The sequence below is a fragment of the Hemicordylus capensis genome, chromosome 9 (genome assembly GCF_027244095.1).
Source record: "Hemicordylus capensis ecotype Gifberg chromosome 9, rHemCap1.1.pri, whole genome shotgun sequence".
In the NCBI taxonomy this organism is placed as follows: Eukaryota; Metazoa; Chordata; class Lepidosauria; order Squamata; family Cordylidae; genus Hemicordylus; species Hemicordylus capensis.
In genome coordinates, this window is record NC_069665.1 from 25445980 (window position 1) to 25464670 (window position 18691).

At 45.1% G+C, this 18691-nt stretch overlaps 1 protein-coding gene across 5 annotated transcripts in view; it reads left to right on the top strand.

The window, feature by feature from the left end:
- Nucleotides 1-18691, top strand: part of FTO (FTO alpha-ketoglutarate dependent dioxygenase) — a 242422-nt gene that overhangs the window by 97206 nt on the left and 126525 nt on the right. For all 5 annotated transcript variants that reach the window (XM_053270971.1, XM_053270972.1, XM_053270973.1 and 2 more), the window contains one exon: nt 14051-14175. In XM_053270971.1, coding sequence (XP_053126946.1) covers nt 14051-14175 — 125 coding nt within the window. The remainder of the gene's footprint in view (nt 1-14050; nt 14176-18691) is intronic.

An 18691-nucleotide genomic window follows, 5' to 3' on the forward strand; every position in this document is an offset into this window, starting at 1 on the left:
ACCCCGAAAACACCCAGATGGTGCTGAGGTAAGGATAAAGTAAAGTTGTGCTGTCAAGTCGTTGTCGACTCCTGGTGACCGCAGATCCCTGTGGTTGTCTTTGGTAGAATACAGGAAGGGTTGACCATGGCCATCTCCCACGCAGTCTGAGATGATGCCTTTCAGCATCTCCCTGTATCACTGCTGCTGATATAGGTGTTTCCCATAATCTGGGAGACATACCAGCAGGGATTCGAACCGGCAACCTCTTGTTCCCCAGGCAAGTTACTTCCCCGCTGAGCCATACTGGCACATTTAAAAAATATATATTTTTAAAAAAACCCACTGTTCCTTCTGCTTGTGCCATTAAGCTGTGCTGGAAGTCTATCTTACCTTAATTAAATGAGGTGTTACAATTTCCTGATGACTAGTTATATTGTTTCGGGTGGAAAGAGTGTTAATCCGGTGGCAATTAACACCTTATTTAGCTCAATAGGGTAGAGGTCACAAATCTTTCCACACTCGCTTTTTCTGCAGTGTCAGGAAAATGCCTGTCTCTTTTGCCAAAATGCCTTAACAAAGTTCATCTCTTCATTGCCCTCTCTCCTCTGTTTACTCTCGGTGACATCATCACACAGCCAAATTTGGTTATGTAGTGTGGTGCAATGAAGAAGGTGACTGCCTTATCTCTGATTGGCTGGGTTCATCCATGTGACTCATCCCGGAAGGAAGCGTTGCCCTCCTCCTGAATTGACGTTGTATGCCACAGCTACATCATTACATAGCCAACTGTGACTGACTTGGTAGTATTGCGATGTAATCATGTTCATTATATGATCCCTGATTGGCTGGAATCATCCATAGAATACACTAAGAAGGGGAAGGAATCGGGAAGCAGGAGGTAAAGATGGACCTTCAGAAGCTAGGGAAAACGATTCCGCTGAACAGGTTAATGAAATAGGAATGTTCTCAAAATCTTTTCTGGGAACTATTTCTTTTCCGTATTTTCCATTGGGAGGGCTAAGGCCAGTTGCTCTCCTCCTGCACAATGAAGAGGTTCGCCACTATAAAAGATGCCTCTCTTGTTCAGTTAGTCTATCTTGCAAATAAACAAAACTGCTATCTCTTTTCTTCTTTAAGTCAGGTGTCTTTCCTGCTCTGCAGTTTCTTTCTCCATTGTCTCCGTGGGTACACTATTGCTTTCCTGGGGGTAAATGGGTGTTTACGGTCTGTTGCTCTGCTTTTACATCGCCCCCTCCCTGCCCCACCCTGCCCCACGGCTTCGACATCCCATGATCAGAATCGTGGTAGTCTGCATCTACAGAGCCAAAGAAAACTGTACACTACGTAGGCTGGAAAGCAAATCCTCAAACACTTCTAGCAATTAGTCTAGTTTGGGGGGATATAAAGCAGAAACGCCGCGATTTCTGTTTTGCACCTAGCTGCGTTGAAGGCGTATGCCACATGGTCATTTCCACATGACTATCTGTTTCAGGTTCTTTCACTGCTGTCTGCCAGTCAACCGTCGGCTTGTGGTTTCGCTTATTTCTCTTGTACAAATATGAGACATTCTTTCTGTTCCCCCCCCCCCCAACCTTCCATCAGATTTCATTAGTTACGCTAACACTCATCAAGGGGTGATCTGTGGTCCTATTGTTTTCCTGATCAGCTTAGGAAAGGAGGAGGGAAACAAACGTTTCAAAGCCACAGAAGATGCAATTTATTCCACTGTATTTTGCATGAGGATGGAAAGGCCATTGTTTAGCGGTAGAACATGTGTTTTTGCATGCACAAGGCCTCAGATTGAATTGATTCAATTCTCAGTATCTCCAGGTAAAAGTTTTGTGTAGCAGATTATGGGAAAGACCTCTGATAGACAGCCACTGCCAGAGTAGACCATACTGTGCTATTTGCATCAGTGCTTTGACTCAATGGGAGGCGGGTGTTTTATGTACCAAATTTCCCTGGATCCAAGTCTAGTCCCCCCCCCCCAGTTCTTTGGTGTTAGAAACTGGGCTGTTTATCTTAAATTCAACACCTTTGGGGTAAATATAGATATACTTTTGATTTAATTTGTAATTGTTAAGAGGGTTGTCTTAAATTCAGAGTGGTCTATTTGGGTAAATATGGTATGCATAAATAAATGATGTGTCTCAAAAATGGTGGTGCTAGTCCCTATGATAAAAATAGAGAAGGGAAATCCTTTCATTTTCCCCTCCTGAAGGTGGAGTCCCATATCTTCAATGAGGCTACTCTCCATCCAGCTGTAGGGCCCTTTCCCTACTGCTTTGCCAATGCAAGTGTTAGTGCTTTGATCCTATGTTCCTTAGGAAGATAGTAATTTGCCTTATATGGAGTCAGTCCCTTGGTCCATCTAGCTCAGTATTGTCTACCCTGACTGGCTGTGGTTCTCCAAGGTTCCAGGCAGGAGTCTCTTGCAACCCATACCTGGAGATGTTGCTGCCGGGAATTGAACCTGGGACCTTCTGCATGCAAAGCAGATGCTCTCCCACTGAGCTTACGGCCCCATCCCTTCTCTTCTCCCCATCTCAGGGAGGCCATTTAAATGATGAAAAGAGGCAACTAGGGGGAGATGCGATAAGAGTTGTATAAAATTTTGCGTGGAGTAGAGGGAATGGACAGAATATAAATTCTTCGCCCTCTCTCACAACACTAAAACCACAGGTCATCCCATGAAACTGAAGGCCAGGAAATTTAGGGCCGACAAGAGGAAGTACTTTTTCCACACAGCGCATAATTAATCTATGGAATTCTCTGCCACAGGATGTGGTGATGGCCACCAGGTTGGATGACTTTAAAAGGGCCTTAGACAAATTCATGGAGGACAATGGCAACTAGTCTGGTGGTTACAGGCCACTTCCAGCCTCAGAGGCAAGATGCCACTAAATACCATTTGCACGGGAGTAAAGGCAGGAGCGGGGGCATGCCCTCAACTCTTGCCTGTGGGCTCCCCAGAGGCATCTGGTGGGCCACTGTGTGAAGCAGGATGCTGGACTAGATGGGCCTTGTGCCTGATCCAGCAGACTAAACTGGAATGGTGGCATTAGTGGTGCTATGCAACTTCCGTTTTCTGTGTCAGTTTTCCAGTCAGGCCATATTTAGCACAACGTCACCAAGAGGTCACAGTTGTCACAGCTCCCTAAGTTTTCTATCACCGCCTCTGCCCCCACCCACTTTTAGAGAGGACCTTTTTTTTTTAACTTCCCAACTCTTGTGTCTATTTAAAGGCAACTTGGTTCCAATTTTGCCAAACGATTCCACCCCCCCCACTCCAATCTTTGCTCACAAAGGGGAAAAAAAGCTAACTTCTCAGGGTGATGTCGCCGGTATAGCAGAGCATAAAGATAGCCTGATTCCTGTTCTTTGAGTAAGTTCTCAGACTGACACAATAAACATCAGGAGATTGAATTCACCTAATATATTCTTAATCTCAAATAGGGAGAAAAATGAAATGTGAAACTATTCCCACTGGGGATGCTGTAAATCTTACAAAATACATACGCTTTCTGTTTCAGCATACATCAAAGCGAGGTGGCTCGGGAGATTAGAATATGTTTTTAATCTTAGTTTGATGAGCAAAACTTTCACTATAATATTTATTATGAGAGGCTTCGCTTGTGTTGCCTCTTCCCTTTGCTCTGTTTATACACGGCTTCCTTTCTTCCTGGGCAAAAAACCCCAACAAAAAACGTAGTAGGAAGGATCACTTTCACAAAGTCAGAAGTTATTGCAGGGAGTTTGTTCATTTAAGCCCAATTGTAGACCCACGTGTCAGATACAACCTTTCCTTTTATTGTGCGCGCTCCCCAAGGAAAAAGCTGCTTTCCAATAGCTTCCCATGAATGGTTTTCATTTGGAAAGGCGTATTGGTGGGTTAAACTGTCTGTAGGAGGATCAAACGGCAGGGAAATGGTGGTTTTGAGGAATGGAGTCAATATCTTTGTTTTTCTTAGAAGCTTTGTTTCTCTCTTCTCTCCTCTTCTCTTCTCTTCTCTTTTTTCTCTTCTGTCATCTGTCCATCCTTCCTTCCTTAACCAGGGCTACTCCACTGGAGAAGGCCAAAAAAATCATTCTTTTTTTGTTGTGTTGCAAAGCCCCTATGATGGCATATTTTCTAAGAGATTTAGGGACATAGGAAGCTGCCATATACTGAGTCAGACCATTGGTCCATCTTAGCTCCATATTTTCTACACAGACTGGCAGCGCCTTCTCCAAGGTTGCAGGCAGGAATCTCTCTCAGCCCTATCTTGGAGATGCCAGGGAGGGAACTTGGAACCTCAGATGCTCTTTCCACAGCTTCCTCATCCCCTAAGGGGGATATCTTACAGTGCTCACACATGTAGTCTCCCACTGATATGCAACCAGGGTGGATCCTGCTTGGACCAGCTCTCCTCAGACCATTGATCCATCTAGCTCAGTATTGTCTGCAGTCTGGCAGTAGCTTCTCCAAGGCTGCAGGCAGGAGTCTCTCTCAGCCTTATCTGGAGATGCCAGGGAGGGGACTTAGAACCTTCTGCAAGCAAGCAGGCAGGTGCTCTTTCCAGAGCAGCCCCAACCCCAAGGGAAATATCTTCCAGTGCTCATACATGTAGTCTCCCATTAAAAAACAAACCCAGATGGACCCTGTTTAGCAAATGGGACAATTCATGCTTGGTACTACAAGGCCAGGCTTCCTTGGTGTAAGGATCGTTCTATAGGATCTTCAAGTTCAGAGGCTCCATGGCACTGAATGCAAAGCAGGGGTGAGACAAGGAGAGACAGAACATGGGCTTTGCGTGCAGAAGGTGATTCAATCCCAATACGTTCCGTTAAAGGTTTGGGGTAGCAGATGATAGAGAAGACCTTTGCCTGAAATGTTACCGTAGCTCAGTAGTAGAGCATCTGCGTTGGTTTGCAGAAGGTCCCAGGTTCAATCCTTGGTGTCTCCCATCTAGGGCTGGAAACAACTACCACTGCCGTTACAAATATTTATGTACGACTTGTCAACCAAAGTTCTCACAATGTTAAAAAAAAAAAAAATGAGGCCGAACACAGCAACAGCTGCAGGAGGGATGCTGTATTGGTGCTGGACAGGGCCAGTTGCTCTCCCCCTGCTAAATAAAAGAGAATCTCCATTTGGAAAGGTGCCTCTTTGCTCAGTTAGCGAGGCTGTTTTACGCATCTGAAACCCTGGAGAGACACTGCAAGGCACTGCAAATGATGCTGAGCTATATGAACTCTGACTCAGTACAAGTCTATACCTTGGCTCTGGTTTGTATGCTCAATCTGGGCATCATTTATGCAAGATTTATCCCCCACGCATACTGTTTATTCTTGTTTGGGGGGCGGCGGCTGTGAAAGTGTGTGTGTGAGTGCGTTTCTCTTCTCAAACGCCGAGGCTCATGTTTAACAATACCGGCACAGAAGCCAAGAAGCGGTACCCAGATGGTGAGTCCTTGTAATGTGGCGGAGCATTTTCCCAAGAAGCCACCGGGCACACACTGGACAATCTGCTCTCTCTTTAATAAACACTTAAAACATTTGAGTTGCCTGAGTCAAACACGCACCATCTTTAGAGGTCAGACGGGGCTGAAACTTGAACAGCTGTCCGACAAACATTCTGGATTGTTTTTAATTGTCTTCCCTTTCTCCGACAGCAGTAATTCTTGTTTATATTGTCAAGAGCCTTTTCCCCCAGCGCAAGTGCGCCATATTTGGAGGTCACATGCTTAACCCCATGGCATGACTACCACCTAAATGGCCCCTTTTGTTTTCATTAATGTGTACCCAAAGTGGTATATAGCCAGGGTGCAGGGCAGGAGTGTTTCGCTAGGTTTAAACAACTTCTTGTTTTTGTTTTAAGTGTCGCAAAGGAAAGCATTTTTTTTTGTCTGTAGTCCGCAGTTGGCTAGCGTTAGCCGTGTGCATCCGACTTCAAGTCAGTTGATTGATTTGCCAGTGGAGAGCATCTTTGTATGCTATGTTGATCTTTTGACCTGGAATACATTCTACTGACCTCTCCCAATTCACTTTTTCTTTTCTTTTCTTTTCCAAACGGCTTTCATTATTTGAAGACTTCCAAAATGTTAGGAATAGCTTAGGTCAGCTTGCCTGGGCGACAAAGGTTTGCATCCTCATTCAGCATCTTAACACCTGATGTGCCACCGAGCACAATCCTTTTGTAAAATTTGCCCTCTAGACACGGGTAATGGGCACACAAATGAAATTGTCTCCCTTCACACACTGCCACTTCATGCATGTTTGCAACCAGGGTGCTCAGTCTTAGAGGAGGAGAGGAGAGCTGGTCTTGTGGTCGCAAGTATGACTTGTCCCCTTAGCTAAGCAGGGTCTGCCCTGGTTGCATATGAATGAGAGACTAGAAGCATGAGCACTGGAAGATATTCCCCTTATTAGGGGATGGAGCCGTTCTGGGAAGAGCATCTAGGTTCCAAGTTCCCTCCCTGACACCATCTCCAAGACAGGGCTGAGAGAGAGTCCTGCCTGCAACCTGAGCTAGATGGACCTATGGTCTGACTCAGTGTATGGCAGCTTCCTATGTTCCTATGTCTTCTTTTGGATGATTCCCCTACCCAAGACTGCTTTAGATTATTCTTTCTGGATATACTAGAGTTGCCATTCTCCTCGAAATTCTGAGGCCATTCACACAATCGAAAACTGTGTTCTACCCTGGTTTGGGATCTGTTTGTACTCCCAATTTTTGATTGTGTGGAAGCAAGGTAAGAGGAAAACCTGGGTAGAAGTGATTGTGTGGAAGCAAGGTTAGAGGAAAAGCTGGGTAGCTTTTTCTCCAACCTTGCTTCCACACACACTTAATGTCAGTATAGCCTTCTCAACACCATAAGTCAAGCTCCTGTGTGCACTCCAGGAACTGGCATTTCATGGGAAGTATGGGGGAGGAGAGATGGTCTTGTGATAGCAAGCATGAATTGTCCCATTTGCTAAGCATGGTCTCCCCTAGTCTGCATTTGAATGGGAGACTACATTTGAGCCCTGTAAGATATTCCCTTGAGGGGATGGGGCTGCTCGGGAAAGAGACCCCTGAATGCTTGACTGCCATCTCCAAGATAAGGATGCATGCAGAAGTTTCCAAGTTCCTGGCAGTATCTCCAAGATAGGGCTGAGAAAGGCTCCTGCTTGCAACCGTGGAGAAGCCGCTGCCAGTCCCTGAAGACAATACTGAGTTCGATGGACCAAGGGTCTGACTCAGTATATGGCAGCTTCCTATGTTCTTTTGGCTGCTGCCCCTTTGCCATTAGGTATGAAGCCCCTATAGTGAGTCCTCTGCAAAAGTGAGATTCAAAGAAGGTACTTCTTGAATCATACGCTCCACTTTCCTATTAGTTAAATTCTGAGTTACACCTACGTCTTCTATGAGGATGTGAGGTCAGCTGATGCAGTGATGCTCCGTGTTTCCAGGCCACCAATTTGTTTTCATGCCTTTTCTAAGATATATATATATTTTAAAAAATTTTAAATTGCTTATTTAAGTGTATAAATATGAATATAGGATGCAGGGCTTCTGTTTTGGAACCCTTGAACTCCTTGATGTGTTTCAAGTGTGTTTTCTAAAAGACATAACTCGCTCATCCTTAGCAAACCCAGCTGAGGATATGCTTTCCCCCTCCATATTTATATGAAAGCTCTGCAATCACTCCTCTGTGTAAATGGAACGTATAAAAGACCAAGGAAGTCATTATCTCTAGAAGATGAGCCAATAATATATGCTTATCAAAGCAGAACACAGCTCTGCAAGCTGCAAGTTATACTTCAGTAAGGATTCATGCCAGAAGCAAGAGTAGTTTATGGCGTGTGTGTTTTCTCTGTCTTCTCCCCAAATTGCATTAATCAGGTTAGAAAAAGCGAAAAAACATCTCTCCCCCCCCCCGCCCTGTTCCTGTTTGTTTACCTAATTGCAATTGAAGAGAAATCTAGGTATAGATCTTCGAAATGGAAGCTTAACAAACTAATTCTTGTCTGCCCTACCAAACGGGGAATACGGGATGCGTGCAGGGAAAGTAATATGGGTGATAACTGGCCCCTCCCCTGATCTCTCCTTATTTTTTCACTCTTCTACACGGAGCTTATGCACATAATAACTTGTATGCATAAATTTGCAGCTGGCTGGTGCTCTCTCCTTTAAGTTGGGGGACCTGCAAAATCAGGGACCCTGTAGGGTTCATGCTCACATGGAGAGAACCTAAACTGCATGGAGCTTGAGAGGAGAGGAGAGATTGCCTTGCGGGAAGGAGCGGGGGCAGAAAGATTATGCCGTCGAGTCAACTCCTGGTGACCACAGACTCGAGCCATGTGGTTTTCTTGGTAGAATACAGGAGAGGTTTACCATTGCCATCTCCCACACAGTATGAGATGATGCCTTTCAGCATCTTCCTTTATCGCTGCTGCCCGATCTAGGTGTTTCCCAAAGTCTGGGAAACATGCCAGTGGGGATTCGAACTAACAACCTCTTGCTCCCTAGGCAAGTCACTTCCTCACTGAGCCATTAGGTGGCTCTCTTTTGTGGCTCTCCTTTTGGACATGAGTGTGAAATACCCCCTTTGCTAAGCAGAGCCCACCTTGGTTTGTATTTGGATGGGTTGCGACATGTGAGCAAATGCCTGCTGTAAGATATTCCCCCTTAGGGGATGGGGCCATACTGCAGTGGAAGACCATCTGCTTACATCTCTCGATAGGGCTGGGAAAGACTCCTGCCTGAAAGCTTGGAGAGCGGCTGCCAGTCATTGTGGCATTACTGAGCTTGATGGGCCAAGGGCCTGACTCTGTATAAGGCAGCTTCGTATGTTCCTTTGTCTAAACCAGCCCTTAAAGGTAAAGGTAAAGTGTGCTATTATGTAGTATAATAAGTTGATTTCGACTCCTGACGACCAGAGCCCTGTGATTCTCTTTGGTAGAATACAGGAGGGGTTTACCATTGCCTCCTCCCACGCAGTGTGGATGATGCCTTTCAGCATCTTCCTATATTGCTGCTGCCTCTTAGAGTACCAGCGGGGATTCGAACCGGCAACCTTCTGCTTGTTAGTCAACCATTTCCCCGCTGCGCCACTTAACCTTTCTTTAAACCGGCTCATCTTTGAAGTCATCAGCCCCTATAAGCAGGAAGGCTGAAGGTATCTTTGCTTATGTTTATACCATAAATACTTTCTTTGTCGACTCCTCTGTCCTCTACACCTTCATTCCTAGCAGGCAGGCTCCACTAAATAATGTGGACTTTGTTTCTGTATACGTGTGTCCAAGTTCATGGCCTTTGTTCTTATTTTCTTCACTTTCTCCAAATATATATCCTGATTAAGCTATCTTTCCATTGAAATACTGAGTGAGAAGAATATTTATGGATTTCCCCATTCATCTGGACTTCTGTATTGGCTGGGGTATTCAGCAGTATGGGAAAGCGGAACCCTGGGAAATGGGATTCCCCACCATAGAATTCCATCGGGAGCGAAAGTAATACAGGACGTCTTTTTCTTTAAAAAAACAAAACCTGAGTAAACATTTTATAACATAAATTGCCAGCCGTAATGTTGCAGCCAACATGTGTCAAAGGCTGCCAAGATAACTCTGTGGAAGGGGATTAAACTTTTTAGCACTGTCATTTTGAAGTGGTTGAAAGGGAAACAGTATTCTTTCACTATTGGAGTTTAACTGTCTGAAAAGATGTTAGCAGCAGATTTTTCTTTCTTTAAAGTGATAGACTCTTGTTACTGAAGCTGTCATGCATTTTGAGTGTGTACCATGTGTATTAAGGAGGAAAAAGGGGACACCAACTGGCAAAACAGATGTAATTTGAAGGTAAAGCAACTAAAATCTGAATATGACCCCCCCCGCCCATTGGGTTTCAGAACCCATCTGAACATATGTTCACCTACCCACCCTTGCAACTTTTGTATGTCTTTTTTGAAAATGTTTACTGCAAAGGTATTGGGGTCAGTCAGATCGCACCTCAACTATGTCTGTCTGACTATGAAGGAACATCAACCAAAGTTGATGTAGTATGAGTAACAAGTCATAGGGATATAGGAAGTTGTTGTGTACAGAGTGAGACTTTTTTGTAGTGCATTTCCAGCCTTTATCTCAGAGCAAGCCCATGTGAGGGAAAGAAAAATGCTGAATCACTCCCTCTATGCTTTCCAAGCAAACACTTCTCCCAACACTTTCCTGTAATCTTGGTAGGCTTTAAGGCTGCCACCACCACCCACTTATCAACAGAGTTTAAATCCCCTTGGGTGGAAGTTCCAGGGAAAACTCTCTCCTTTTGCTATTGGAAAAGTGTGTGTGTGTGTGTGTGTGTGTATGTATATATGTGTGTGTGTGTGTGTGTGTATATATATATATATTATATATATAAAACTTTCCACATGCAAGCTTACAAATTGAGAGAAAACTGGTAGTTGCTGAGTGTGAGATGTGTTACACCAGAATGAGACCCCCTTCCAGCCCCTCCTTTCCTGAGTAAACAAAAAAAAATCCACTCTTAGAGGCTTGTAAAATGCAAAGAACAAAAAGAAAAAGAACTTTATTCAAATGCAACAGACTGCTTTGGTCTGAGGCTCCTCAGCTTTTAGTTACAGTTAAAAATACTCAGTAGGTTACAAGAATACTTCAGTAAACACCCCAGATGGTGTTGGGGCAGCACACTTTAAAAATTGTGGTTACCAAGTTGCAAAAATCATGGATGTAGGAAAATACAAAAGCACCTTTAAAAGCTTACAGATATACAATCCTAGAACAGTATCAGCGATTTACAAAGCACACAAAAGAAATATAAGTTTCTAATGCAAAATCTGATTAGCAAACTGTTCCCTAGTCTATACTTCCAGAAGCCAACGTACTGACATCCTTTGTCTTGAACTCACCAAATTCTCTTCATTGTATAGCCTGCATCTCGCAACCATTATTATTATTATTATTATTATTATTATTAATTCAATTTCTATACTGCCCTTCCAAAAATGGCTCAGGGCGGTTTACACAGAGAAATAATAAATAAATAAGATGGATCTATGTGATGGGCACTCGATAAACGGCACAATAAACGGCACAATGTACCAAACCTTGAACAATTCTCTTCGGTTCATGGCGACAAGAAACTTGGAAAATGCAAGGAGAAAAGAAGAAGAGGGGGGTTGTGGGGCAGGGAGCAACAATTCCGTAAACCTTCCAAAGGTCAGAAAAAGGCTTTGGGTAAGTATGCAGAGGCTAGAAATCAAATCCCATTTCCTATCATAAGAAACCAGTTGTTTTTAGCAGCAGTGGTTAATGTACTGTATGTGAAAGATTTAAGACTCCGTGGAAAAGCTTTGCTCCTGTTTTATTGGGCTGCTATTGAAAAGCCAACAGCATAGCTTCAACTAGGTGCCGTGAGATTTCTTAATGGGCTGTCAAGGGCAAGACACCAGGTCTGTGCTATACTAGCTCTTTCCTGTACATTAAAACAACAGGGGCCAAAATGATCATATACAGAAGTATGAATTACTTGATGCGTTCTCTTCCATATGTCCCGCCATGTCTTCGGCAATTAATCATGCTGCAGAGTCAGTTGAGTGCTCTCCGAAGCATTGAAGGCAACATTTTTAGTTCTACCTGTGCGCTAGGGAGGTAGGGACGTCAGTGAGCAGAACGAGGAGTTTCTGGCGCCAACGTCTGAACAGCTGGCTTCTATAAACAATTTCTCCCCCACCCGCCCTTTCCTCATCACTTCCCTCCCCTCCTCCCTTTTGCTTTCTTTGACAAACACGGGACCATTTTTCAACGTAATCTGGGGGGGGGGGGGAGAGTTGGGCAGAGGGAATGCTCTGCATAAGCTGTTGAGTGAAACTTTGATATCAAGCATGGTGCACTAATAAACAGAAAAGGCCAGAGTTTGAGTGTAATATGTCCAAATTGCAGGGTGATAACTTAAAACATATTGGTGGCTTCCACCGTGGCATTGTCAACGAGGCACCTTAATAGGCCATGTTACAGGGCGGTGTGTGGGGGGGGGAGACACACGTCGGGATTCATGAGGTATACAAACTACCGTTTGCATGCTCCAGTAAAGTCCTGTCCAGAATCCACATAATACAGATTTCAACATTTTTTCTACTAAAAACACCTCAAAGCCTTTTAAACTGTGCTGAGCCCTTGTCGAAATACTGTCAGCACCCACAGTAAAAAATAAAATAAAATTAGAGCAAGCAGGATAATTAGTGTGGAATTGGAATTGGAGTGCCTCAGTCCTATTTTCCCTGACTCCTGTTAACTATTGATTATTGGCCATTTGACTGCTCTGCCTGAGGTGAGAAGAGCTTAACAAGGATTCAGAGGTTTATCTTGCTAATCTCTTTGGGAAGACTAACGAGTACATTAGATCTCCTGGTAAACACCTTGTTTTTTTGCAAAATAAAGTTGGGATTCTGAAATGAAATTGTCTGGTGCGCCACTGTAGATCTGTCTATGGGGCTCATTTGTTTTCTAGAATACCAAGAGAATGTGTGGAATTACAATGCTGTCCTGGGGGAAAGGGTGGAGTCCAGAGCCTCTTTGGACACCTAGTTATTGATGATGATAATTATCCCAAGAAAACAGACTGTAGCTTTCCGATAGCAAAATGCAGTTTGTTATCTCTCTGTTGGGCCCGCTCAGGATGTGCTTTCGCCAGCACAGGGATCAGAAGAAAGATAGCTTCAGCAATCCCAAACATTAGCACCCTCCAAAAATTCTCTGTTGAAAGACTGGTGAGATAAGACAGGCCTGCCTGCTTTGTTTGTTTGTTCCCCTGACCTGGTGTCCTGAGCAGATCTTGAGGAGAAAAAGAGAGATCCTGGATCAGAGTTGAGTCCAGTTTACAGAGCTGAAGGCTTCACTCAGCATTAGGTAAAAAACGGGGTCTCTGTAGACAATTATCTGTCATTAAAGATCATTAAATGAATGAAGAACCCAGAGTCGACCTTTCTTTGATAGGATGTTCAGCATTCAAAAGCAGACCTTCCCATCTTTTGGAAACAGAAGTGGTACCACCAGAGTGTGTGATGGATATTTTTATCAGTGTTGATTTGAGGAAATGGCTTTCCCAGTTGATAACATCTTTGTGGCCGAATTTCTTGAACCCTTGACCGCTGACTGCTCGTATGCATCTTTTCACCTCCTAACCTTTGCTTAACACAGGTTCCTAAAATGGGGTAGCTCAGGAAGTGTTTCAGTCCTTCATAATAATTCACTTGGTCAGCAATCCTGTCCTCAGTTTCAGTGGCTTAAACCCAAGTAAAATCAGTGGGATACCACCATCCATAAACACAGACAGCACTACAGCTTTCTTTTACTGTCTCATAGTATGTCGCTTCATGCCTTCCTTTTAAGTGTTGTTTTATTTTTCCTACGCATGTTTGTGTGGGATGTTATGGATGATTTACACGTGCATCACTTGAGATAGTTCAAGGAAAATGTTATCAGCTGCCACCATTGAAAAGTGTTGTGTTTGGGGCAATATGGAAACTTCTGACCTTGATCGAGTTCAGGCTGTATGTGGTGTTATGGGACAAATGACCAACAGTTCCCTGTTGGCCATTAGGGAAAGGGAAGGGACTACATGATGGAATAAAATTCAACAAGCTTGCAGGTGCTCTTCCATTGAGCTATGACCTCATCCCCTAAGGGGAATATCTTACAGCAGACACTGCTTGCACGTAGTCGCCCATCCAAATGTAAAACGGCACACCCTGCTTTGCAAAGGGGACAATTCATGTTTGCTGCCACAAGACCAGCTCTCCTTCTCCTGTTGTGATCTTTAGGGCCATGAAGCTTCAAGGCTGATCTTAGATTCCATGTACTTTGATTAAAATATAACATATACACTGGCTATTTTTGACTCTTGCTGATTGTATTGACTTGCAAGCAGTGCAACTGTAATAAAAGGCCAGCGGGAGGGGGGCATTGATTTATTGGCCTTATTAACTTATGGGCTTTTAAATTAATTTCATGCTTTGTTTCCTATTTTTGGATTGTCATGTTCATGGCGCTTCTTTTTCTCTTCTCCCGCTCTGCCATGCCATCTCCAAAGACAAGTCTACTGCTCTCTGAAATCAGGAAAGAAGAACACACGGAAGGACAAAGAAATGAAAGAATCAGATGCCTCTTGTCCTTGATTATGGAGCGGCAGAAACTGCGCGAAGAATGGCTCACGAGGTGAGGAACGGATGGGAGTGGAAAGCAAAGCTTGAACCCAGACATGGTGTGTGACTTAACACCACTTGGGAAAAGCAGACGGCTGCAAGCATTATCATATTGCTGCTTCACGTTACATTTCTCTAGGTCATTGGTCCCCAACCAAGGTTCCTCCAGATGTTGCTGAACTACAGCTCCCAGCATCCCCAGTCGTATATAGCTGGGGATGCTGGGAGTTGTCGTTCACACTTTGGCCAACTTCTCTCTGATTTGATGGTCCTGTCTCGCGTTGCACTGCTTCAGACTACAGGGGTGTGGTTCACACGTGATGCTCCTTCACAAGGATCTCCTGGAGAAGGAGGCGTGTGGTCTTTCTCTTTGACATCCCCTCCATGTGCATGGCGGCAAAGTGGGGCTGTACCTGCGGGCCACCCCCCAACATGCTGATGTGCGTACTGGCCATGTCTGTTCTCCCCAGCAACTGCAAATGTAGTGTTTGTGTGAAAGGGATTTTGCCTGTGTACAAGTATATGTGTAGGATTCTTGTGGGCAGTCCAGAACCCTGATCAGCCAGGGTTCCAGGTCACATGAAGGAGCTTTAGAGGTGTAGTAATCTTTTCACACACATGCTGAATGGGCCGGAGGCCATAACTTGTGCAATACATTTGTGGGCTGCTGGATTATAGGAAAACCATGTTGCAGGTATGCTTGTATTTATTTATTGCATTTTTATACCGCCCTAACCCAAGGTCTCAGGGTGGTTCACAACAAATAAAAACAAAACTTAAAATCAATTAAATATTAAAAACAGCTTAAAACAAATCAATAAGTAATCCAAAATTTACAACTTACAAAGTTAAAAAGCTAAAAGGCCTGGGTAAAAAGGTAAGTCTTTAGAAAAGGTAAGTCTTTTTTTTAAAGCTGCTAGAGATGGGAAGACTCTTATTCCCACGGAAAGCGCGTTCCAAAGTCTCGGGGTGACAACAGAGAAGTCCCGTCCATGGGTGTCCACCAGACGACATGAAGGTAGCCCGACATACGCAGTGGACGATGGGGATCATGCAGAAGAAGATGCTCTCTTAAGTACCGTGGGCCTAAGTTGTTTAGGGCTTTATAGGTTATAACCAGCACTTTGTATTGTATCACACCTATTGTGATACCACAACTTTCACTGGTATTTCTGTGCATAAATTGTCTGCGGGGCTCTCTTCTGCTGAGGCCTTATTTGCCGCTCCTCTGGTGTCTTGGGGCTCCCTAATTATGTCCTCAGAGGCCATGAGCTGGAGAGGGGAGGTTGTGTCACCGATGAGCCTCCATAGCTCAACTGCCTCTGGTTCTCAGGGCAATCCTTACTGCTTGCCCTCCTCGGAGTCCTGGCCCTCATCATTGGTCAGTGCTCCCTTTGTATCCCCTCATGCAGGCCTCACAAGTCGCACAAGACCCGAGATTTCACCCGGATCTTGTTCACGGGTCTCATATAGCAGAGCTCTATGCTCTTTCCCCTCCCCTCCCAGCCCTGTCTTGGTGTCAGTGGTCCCTTGAGCAACGGGCTGCTGTATCTGCACCAATCCCCAGTGCAGGGGATGGAAAACACTCCCGAGGTGCGCGTGGGTTGCGGTGGGCCTGACAAAGAATCATGCCACTCGCCGCCGTTTCATTGGAGCCCTAACTTCGGCCGTGCCCTAACATCGTCCCAAATGCGTCATGTCGCTTGTTTTGCATTACACCTGTTTACCGTTACGGTCGACAGTCTTGTCATGTGGGATCTCTCTTCACCTTCTATTACTACCATGTGTGACTCAGAATAGGTTTGGATCTAAAGAACTGTGAGCAGAAGGAAAACAGGCATTAGACTTGTTCTGTAAACTCTTGAACACATTAGTGGGAAACGTCTTTGCAGAACACTACCGTGTACCAGGGATTCTGTTGCAATATGAGTGATGTGGTGAATAAGGAAGATACTGGCTGTAGCATATAAACTCTGATGAGTTGTAGAGATGTTTTGAAAAGAACTTGTGCATAGTCTTGGACAGGAGCTTTTGCAGTGGAATAACTTTTCTGGATTTGGGGCCCCTCTTTCCTGTGTGTCCTTTGGCGATAAAGGTGCCTCTTTGCTCAGTTAGCAGGGGACTGTGGCAATCTATGCACAATCTAGTGGAGAAGATAGCAAAAGGAGAAGAGTCTTGGGAGGAAAGGGAGAGGCACAAGTAATGAGGCAAAATGAAAAAATCCATGTAATGAAGTCTCTTCCTTAGCTGCTATTTACAGAGTGTGGGCCTGAATCCAGAGAAGTGGGGGCGGGGGGGGGGGCAGAAGGTTGGTTGCACCTGTGGCTCAGAACATGGCAAGAAACCAGCTAGGTCTGGCTCAGGGCCTATTTAGAAATGGCACCCTGTTTCCCAAAGTGGTCCACCAGATGCCTCTGGGAAGCCACACAAGCAGGAGATGAAGGTATGCCCCCTCTCCTGCTGTTGCTCCCCTGCAGCTGATATTCGGAGACATCTGCCTCTGAACATGGAGGTAGCCTCTAGCCATCAGGACTAGCAGCCAATAAGAATGTAAGGAGATGAAGAGTTTCTAGTGTGTGGATGTGGAGTAGATGTCCAAGACACTGAGTTCTTTGTTGGCTTCTGGATTTTGGCATTTGCACACCTCAGTCAGTTTCTGCGTGCAGGTTCATTCACTAAACTGGGGCACTGGGCATTTAGCCAGGGCCGTAGCAAGGAAAGCTGGTCTTGTGGTAGTAAGCATGAATTGTCCCCTTTGCTAAGCAAAGGCTGCCCTGGTTTGCATTAGAATGGGAGACTACATGTGTGAGCACTGTAAGATACAGTAAGGTGCATCCCCTCAGGAGATGGGGCTGCTCTGGGAAGACCATCTTAATGCTTCCATGCAGAAGGTTCCAAGTTCTCTCCTTGGCAGCATTTCCAGATAGAACTGGGAGAAACTCCTGTCTGCAACCTTGGAGAAACCGCTGCCCGTCTGTGCAGACAATACCGAGCAAGATGGACCAATGGCCTGACTCAGTAGAAGGCAGCCTCCTATGTTCCTAAGACTGGAGTGGGGTTGGCGACACAAAGTGAACGTGCACCCCACCTTCAGAGGGTTGCAAGAGGGAGCCCAAAGCACAAGCAGCCAGTGGGCCCAGGGACATTCCTGGCTCCACACCGCTTTTCAGTTGTAGCGATGTCCCTGCGTCTCGCTCTTCCAACTCCAAAGGTTCTGTGCTCAATGGTAAACACCTCCAAGAAAGCAGACTCTTAATGGGCTGAGCATTGTGGGTTAGAAATGTAAAAATAAATACAACATTGCCAGTTCCTTTAAAACAAAACAAAACACCCCACTGTAAATTAACAAACGTAGTTCACGGAGTGGATCAATCTAACAGAACAAATAATCACCATGCAGCCACGGCAGCAGGGCAGGGAGATACAGGGGGAATGGGAAAGAGTCTTGTTGGAAAGAGTCTGGTTACACAATTTTCTGCCTTTCCCTGCCCCTTACTACCAGTTTAATCAGAAGCTGGAGCCAGTAGACATAATTTAGCCTCTAGAACAAAAATGTTAAGTACTTTGCAGGCGGTGGGGTGGGGAAGGGGAGGAATGAGGAGGGGGCGAACCTCGCCGCAGACAAAGTGCAGGCCTCATTAAAACTAAACACCTGAAAGAAAATTTCAAGAGTCCAGTGGCTTGAAAGCCTCCGAAAAGACAGTGCCCCCAGAGTATTAAATAACCGTAATCAGTTCTCTCTCCCCACTCCATACCTCCATTTGATGTTTCCCATCACACTGACCTATCTTAAAGAGCCCATCCATATGATCCGCATAAACAGGCTGTTACCATACACCGCGTTTTCCCCTCATCAAACAGGGAGATGTCTGGAACAAAGCCCCGACGAGAGAGGCCACTGAGCGAACACGGTGGTGAAAGTTATAAAACATCCGCCACGAAGCTGCCTGTGTCTTAGAGATCAGCCCCATTGTGTACTTTGGAATTACACGAGGGGGGGGGGAAGTGCTCCGACAGGAAATAATTAGCGCTTGTCAAAGGCCAGGCAATAGGTTATAGTATTTTACTTTCAGCAAGCTATCAGGGGATCAGCTAGATTAGATAATAGATTTTCCCCACCTCCTCTTCCCTTCTCTGGAAGTTAAATACAGATGAGACTCGTTATCTTGTGCCTGCACATTAGAGAAGACATATTATAAACAATGTAACTTTGAAAAATTTAGGTCCAATAGATGGTGGGTGGGTGGGTGGGTGGGGACAGCAGCGGGAGCGGGTTGGATGAGAAAGTAGACCTTGTATGGTTCTTCTGTAGGGACCTGCCCAAAGTTCGAAATCTTAATTGGAGGCCCTTAGCTGGGTGTCATGAATTCAGGTGCGAGGAGACCAGAGAGAGTGCCTTTTCGGTGGTGGCCCTCCATTTGTAGAGTGGCCTTCCCCCACCAGCAAGGGAGGCACCAAAGCACTGTCCAGACATTATTTTGTACAGGTGGACCTTATTATCCACGGGAATTGTGTTCCTGCCAATTTCC